The following is a 7,500-nucleotide window of genomic DNA, read 5'->3' as shown; positions in this document are numbered from 1 at the left end:
GGTCTCTGTGTCCCTCGGTTAGACCCACACTCGGAGCACCGTGCACAGTCCCGGTCTCCGTGTCCCTCAGTCAGACCCACACTCGGAGCACGGTGCACAGTCCCGGTCTCCGTGTCCCTCGGTCAGACCCACACTTGGAGCACCGTGCACAGTCCCGTTCTCCGTATCCCTCGGTCAGACTCACACTCGGAGCACCGTGCACAGTCCCGTTCTCCGTATCCCTCGGTCAGACCCACACTCGGAACACCGTGCACAGTCCCGGTCTCCGTGTCCCTCGGTCAGACCCACACTCGGAGCACCGTGCACAGTCCCGTTCTCCGTATCCCTCGGTCAGACCCACACTCGGAACACCGTGCACAGTCTCGGTCTCCGTGTCTCTCGGTCAGACCCACACTCGGAGCACCGTGCACAGTCCCGTTCTCCGTATCCCTCGGTCAGACCCACACTCGGAGCACCGTGCACAGTCCCGGTCTCCGTGTCCCTCGGTCAGACCCACACTCGGAGCATCGTGCACAGTCCCGGTCTCGGTATCCCTCGGTCAGACCCGCACTCGGAGCACAGTGCACAGTCCCGGTCTCCGTGTCCCTCGGTCAGACCCACACTCCGAGCACCACGCACAGTCCCGGTCTCCGTGTCCCTCGGTCAGAACCACACTCGGAGCACCGTGCACAGTCCCGGTCTCCGTATCCCTCGGTCAGACCCACACTCGGAGCACCGTGCACAGTCCTGGAATCCATGTCCCTTGGTCAGACCCACACTCGGAGCACTGTGCACAGTCCCAGTCTCTGTGTCCCTCGGTCAGACCCACACACGGAGCACCGTGCACAGTACGGGTCTCTGTGTCCCTCGGTCAGACCCACACACGGAGCACTGTGCACAGTCCCGGTCTCCGTGTCCCTCGGTCAGAACCACACTCGGAGCACCGTGCACAGTCCTGGTCTCCGTATCCCTCGGTCAGACCCACACTCGGAGCACCGTGCACAGTCCCGGTCTCCGTGTCCCTCGGTCAGACCCACAGTCGGAGCAGCGTGCACAGTCCCGGTCTCCGTGTCCCTCGGTCAGACCCACACTCGGAGCACCGTGCACAGTCCCGGTCTCCGTGTCCCTCAGTCAGACCCACACTCGGAGCACCGTGCACCGTCCCGGTCTCCGTGTCCCTCGGTCAAACCCACACTCGGAGCACCGTGCACAGTCCTGGTCTCGGCGTCCCTCGGTCAGACCCACACTCGGAGCACCGTGCACAGTCCAGGTCTCCGTATCCCTCGGTCAGACCCACACTCGGAGCACCGTGCACAGTCCCGGTCTCCGTGTCCCTCGGTCAGACCCACACTCGGAGCACCGTGCACAGTCCCGGTCTCGGTATCCCTCGGTCAGACCCGCACTCGGAGCACCGTGCACGGTCCCGGAATCCGTGTCCCTCGGTCAGACCCACACGCGGAGCACAATGCACAGTCCCGGTCTCCGTGTCCCTCGGTCAGACCCACACTCGGAGCACCGTGCACAGTCCCGGTCTCCGTATCCCTCGGTCAGACCCACATTCGGAGCACCGTGCACAGTCCCGTTCTCCGTGTCCCTCGGTTAGACCCACACTCGGAGCACCGTGCACAGACCCAGTCTCCGTGTCCCTCGGTCAGACCCACACTCGAAGCACCGTGCACAGTCCTGGTCTCCGTGTCCCTCGGTCAGACCCACACTCGGAGCACCGTGCACAGTCCCGGTCTCAGTGTCCCTCGGTTAGACCCACACTCGGAGCACCGTGCACAGTCCCGGTCTCCGTGTCCCTCGGTTAGACCCACACTCGGAGCACCGTGCACAGTCCCCGTCTCTGTGTCCCTCGGTCAGAGCCACACTCGGAGCACCGTGCACAGTCCCGCTCTCCGTGTCCCTCGGTCAGACCCACACTCGGAGCACCGTGCACAGTCCCGGTCTCCGTGTCCTTTGGTCAGACCCACACTCGGAGCACAGTGCACAGTCCCGGTCTCCGAATCCCTCGGTCAGACCCACACTCGGAGCACCGTGCACAGTCCCGGTCTCCGTGTCCCTCGGCTAGACCCACACTCGGAGCACCGTGCGCAGTCCCGGTCTAGGTATCCCTCGTTTAGACCCACAGTCGGAGCAGCGTGCACAGTCTCGGTTTCCGTGTCCCTTGGTCAGACCCACACTCGGAGCACCGTGCACAGTCCCGGTCTCCGTGTCCCTCAGTCAGACCCACGCTCGGAGCACCGTGCACAGTCCCGGTCTCCGTGTCCCTCGGTCAGAGCCACACTCGGAGCACCGTGCACAGTCCCGCTCTCCGTGTCCCTCGGTCAGACCCACACTCGGAGCACCGTGCACAGTCCCGGTCTCCGTGTCCCTCGGTCAGACCCACACTCGGAGCACAGTGCACAGTCCCGGTCTCCGAATCCCTCGGTCAGACCCACACTCGGAGCACCGTGCGCAGTCCCGGTCTCCGTATCCCTCGGTCAGACCCACACTCGGAGCACCGTGCGCAGTCCCGGTCTCCGTGTCCCTCGGTCAGACCCACACTCGGAGCACCGTGCACAGTCCCCGTCTCTGTGTCCCTCGGTCAGAGCCACACTCGGAGCACCGTGCACAGTCCCGCTCTCCGTGTCCCTCGGTCAGACCCACACTCGGAGCACCGTGCACAGTCCCGGTCTCCGTGTCCTTTGGTCAGACCCACACTCGGAGCACAGTGCACAGTCCCGGTCTCCGAATCCCTCGGTCAGACCCACACTCGGAGCACCGTGCACAGTCCCGGTCTCCGTGTCCCTCGGTCAGACCCACACTCGGAGCACCGTGCACAGTCCCAGTCTCCGTGTCCCTCGGTCAGACCCACACTCGGAGCACCGTGCACAGTCCCGGTCCAGGTATCCCTCGTTTAGACCCACAGTCGGAGCAGCGTGCACAGTCTCGGTTTCCGTGTCCCTTGGTCAGACCCACACTCGGAGCACCGTGCACAGTCCCGGTCTCCGTGTCCCTCAGTCAGACCCACGCTCGGAGCACCGTGCACAGTCCCGGTCTCCGTGTCCCTCGGTCAGAGCCACACTCGGAGCACCGTGCACAGTCCCGCTCTCCGTGTCCCTCGGTCAGACCCACACTCGGAGCACCGTGCACAGTCCCGGTCTCCGTGTCCCTCGGTCAGACCCACACTCGGAGCACAGTGCACAGTCCCGGTCTCCGAATCCCTCGGTCAGACCCACACTCGGAGCACCGTGCACAGTCCCGTTCTCCGTGTCCCTCGGTTAGACCCACACTCGGAGCACCGTGCACAGACCCAGTCTCCGTGTCCCTCGGTCAGACCCACACTCGGAGCACTGTGCACAGTCCCCGTCTCCGTGTCCCTCGGTCAGACCCACACTAGGAGCACCGTGTACAGTCCCGGTCTCCGTGTCCCTCGGTCAGACCCACACTCGGAGCACCGTGCACAGTCCCGGTCTCCCTATCCCTCGGTCAGACCAACACATGGTGCACCGTGCACAGTCCCGGTCTCCGTGTCCCTCGGTCAGACCCACACTCGGATCACCGTGCACAGTTCCCGGTCTCCGTGTCCCTCGATCAGACCCACACTCGGAGCACCGTGCACAGTCCCGTCTCCATGTCCCTCGGTCAGACCCACACTCGGAGCACCATGCACAGTCCCGGTCACCGTGTCCCTCGGTCAGACCCACACTCGGAGCACCGTGCACAGTCCCGGAATCCGTGTCCCTCGGTGAGACCCACACTCGGAGCACTGTGCACAGTCCCGGTCTCCGTATCCATCGGTCAGACCCACATTCGGAGCACCGTGCACAGTCCCGGTCTCCGTGTCCCTCGGTCAGACCCACACTCGGAGCACCGTGCACAGTCCAGGTCTCCGTGTCCCTCGGTCAGACCCACACTCGGAGCACCGTGCACAGTCCCGGTCTCCGTATCCCTCGGTCAGACCCACGCTCGGAGCACCGTGCACAGTCCCGGTCTCCCGATCCCTCGGTCAGACCCACACTCGGAGCGCCGTGCGCAGGCCCGGTCTCCGTACCCCTCGGTCAGAGCCACACTCGGAGCACCGTGCACAGTCCCGGTCTCCGTATCCCTCGGTCAGACCCACATTCGGAGCACCGTGCACAGTCCCGGTCTCTGTGTCCCTCGGTCAGACCCACACTCGGAGCACCGTGCACAGTCCCGGTCTCCGTATCCCTCGGTCAGACGCACACTCGGAGCACCGTGCACAGTCTCGGTCTCCGTATCCCTCGGTCAGACCCACACTCGGACACCGTGCACAGTCCCGGTCTCCGTGTCCCTCGTTCAGACCCACACTCGGAGCACCGTGCACAGTCCCGGTCTCCGTGTCCCTCGGTCAGACCCACACTTGGAGCACCGTGCACAGTCCCGGTCTCCGTCTCCCTCGGTCAGACCCACACTTGGAGCACCGTGCAAAGTCCCGGTCTCCGTACCCCTCGGTTAGACCCACACTCGGAGCACCGTGCACAGTCCCTGTCTCCGTAACCCTCGGTCAGACCCACACTTGGAGCACCGTGCACAGTCGCGGTCTCCGTGTCCCTCGGTCAGACCCACACTCGGAGCACCGTGCACAGTCCCGGTCTCCGTGTCCCTCGGTCAGACCCACACTCGGAGCACCGTGCACAGTCCCAGTCTCCGTGTCCCTCAGTCAGACCCACACTCGGAGCACCGTGCACAGTCCCAGTCTCCGTGTCCCTCGGTCAGACCCACACTCGGAGCACCGTGCACAGTCCCGGTCTCCGTATCCCTCGGTCAGACCCACACTCGGAGCACCGTGTGCAGTCCCGGTCTCCGTGTCCCTCGGTCATACCCACACTCGGAGCACCGTGCACAGTCCCGGTCTCCGTATCCCTCGGTCAGACCCAGTCCCGGTCTCCGTGTCCCTCGGTCAGACCCACACTCGGAGCACCGTGCAAAGTCCCGGTCTCCGTACCCCTCGGTCAGACCCACACTCGGAGCACCGTGCACAGTCCCGGTCTCCGTGTCCCTCAGTCAGACCCACACTCGGAGCACCGTGCACAGTCCCGGTCTCCGTGTCCCTCGGTCAGACCCACACTCGGAGCACCGTGCAAAGTCCCGGTCTCCGTACCCCTCGGTCAGACCCACACTCGGAGCACCGTGCACAGTCCCGGTCTCCGTGTCCCTCGGTCAGACCCACACTCGGAGCACCGTGCACAGTCCCGGTCTCCGTGTCCCTCGGTCAGACCCACACTCGGAGCACCGTGCACAGTCCCGGTCTCCGTGTCCCTCGGTCAGACCCACACTCGGAGCACCGTGCAAAGTCCCGGTCTCCGTACCCCTCGGTCAGACCCACACTCGGAGCACCGTGCACAGTCCCGGTCTCCGTGTCCCTCAGTCAGACCCACACTCGGAGCACCGTGCACAGTCCCGGTCTCCGTACCCCTCGGTCAGACCCACACTCGGAGCACCGTGCACAGTCCCGGTCTCCGTATCCCTCGGTCAGACCCACACTCGGACAGTGAGTAGGTATTGGGAGAATTGTCAGCGGGAGATGAAAACCATTAATTTGTTCCCTTTTTCTCTCCCCCCGACCCCCTCCCCGCTCTCTCCCTCTTTTACCCAATGTTACCTTCCAGCTTCCTCGTTCGTCATCGTCAGACTCCCTGAACTCGCCCCCGTGCAACACGAGCACCGTCCAGCTGCGGAATAGACGGAGCAGCACCAACCGGCCAGTCCTGGCGAGGTCCATGGTCATCGGGGAAAAGCCCCCACCTCAGGTATCGGACAGATCACACTGACCCTCCCACAGTGCGGCGCTCCCTCAGCACCGACCCTCCCACAGTGCGACGCTCCCTCAGCACTGACCCTCTCACAGTGCGGCGCTCCCTCAGCACTGACCCTCCCACAGTGCGGAGCTCCCTCAGCACTGACCCTCCCACAGTGCGGAGCTCCCTCAGCACTGACCCTCCCACAGTGCGGAGCTCCCTCAGCACTGACCCTCCCAAAGTGCGGAGCTCCCTCAGCACTGACCCTTCCACAGTGCGGCGCTCCCTCAGCACTGACCCTCCCACAGTGCGGCGCTCCCTCAGCACCGACCCTCCCACAGTGCGGAGCTCCCTCAGCACTGACCCTCCCAAAGTGCGGAGCTCCCTCAGCACTGACCCTCCCACAGTGCGGCGCTCCCTCAGCACTGACCCTCCCACAGTGCGGCGCTCCCTCAGCACTGACCCTCCCACAGTGCGGCGCTCCCTCAGCACCGACCCTCCCACAGTGCGGCGCTCCCTCAGCACTGACTCTCCCACAGTTCGGAGCTCCCTCAGCACCGACCCTCCCACAGTGCGGCGCTCCCTCAGCACTGACCCTCCCACAGTGCGGCGCTCCCTCAGCACTGACCCTGCCACAGTGCGGAGCTCCCTCAGCACTGACCCTCCCACAGTGCGGCGCTCCCTCAGCACTGACCCTCCCACAGTGCGGCGCTCCCTCAGCACCGACCCTCCCACAGTGCGGCGCTCCCTCAGCACCGACCATCCCACAGTGCGGAGCTCCCTCAGCACTGACCCTGCCACAGTGCGGAGCTCCCTCAGCACTGACCCTCCCACAGTGCGGCGCTCCCTCAGCACTGACCCTCCCGCAGTGCGGCGCTCCCTCAGCCCTGACACTCCCACAGTGCGGCGCTCCCTCAGCACTGACCCTCCCACAGTGCGGCGCTCCCTCAGCACCGACCCTCCCACAGTGCGGCGCTCCCTCAGCACTGACCCTCCCACAGTGCGGAGCTCCCTCAGCACTGACCCTCCCACAGTGCGGAGCTCCCTCAGCACTGACCCTCCCACAGTGCGGCGCTCCCTCAGCACTGACCCTCCCACAGTGCGGAGCTCCCTCAGCACTGACCCTCCCACAGTGCGGCACTCCCTCAGCACTGACCCTCCCACAGTGCGGAGCTCCCTCAGCACTGACCCTCTCACAGTGCGGCGCTCCCTCAGCACTGACCCTCCCACAGTGCGGCGCTCCCTCAGCACTGACCCTCCCACAGTGCGGCGTACGTCTCCATTTAAGATCCATGGGATTGTAAGCAAAGTGCTGGACGGGTCCACCGACTGTGCTGTCGAGCGGCACTTACTCAGCAATAACCCGCGCACGGACACAGTTTGGGTTTCTCCAGGGTCACTCAGCTCCTGGCCTCATTACAGCCTTGGTTTGAACATGGACAACAGGGCTGAACACTGGAGGTGAGGTGAGACGACTGCCCTTGACATCAAGGCAGCATTTGACCGAGTGTGGCATCACGGAGCCCGAGCTAAATTGGAGTCAGTGGGAATCAGGGGGGGAACTCTCCGCTGGTTGGAGTCATACCCTCAGATCCATGTTCAAATGCAGCAAGACGTGGACAATCTCCAGGCTCGGGGCTGACAAGCGGCAAGTTACATTCACGCCACACACGTCCCCGGCAATGACCATCCCCTACAGGAGAGGATCTGACCATCGCCCCCTTGACATTCCCCATCGATGAATCCTTCACCACTGTCGACATCCTGGGGGGTTACC

General features: G+C 64.7%; 1 protein-coding gene across 1 annotated transcript in view; it reads left to right on the top strand.

Moving 5' to 3' along the window:
- The window catches only part of LOC140405315 (rho GTPase-activating protein 9-like), a 128,701-nt gene that overhangs the window by 14,298 nt on the left and 106,903 nt on the right, over positions 1-7,500 (top strand). Inside the window, exon 4 of the mRNA XM_072493605.1 lies at positions 5,595-5,735. Coding sequence (XP_072349706.1) covers positions 5,595-5,735 — 141 coding nt within the window. The remainder of the gene's footprint in view (positions 1-5,594; positions 5,736-7,500) is intronic.

Source organism: Scyliorhinus torazame, chromosome X (genome assembly GCF_047496885.1).
Source record: "Scyliorhinus torazame isolate Kashiwa2021f chromosome X, sScyTor2.1, whole genome shotgun sequence".
NCBI lineage: Eukaryota > Metazoa > Chordata > Chondrichthyes > Carcharhiniformes > Scyliorhinidae > Scyliorhinus > Scyliorhinus torazame.
This window is presented reverse-complemented; position numbering and strand designations above follow the sequence as displayed.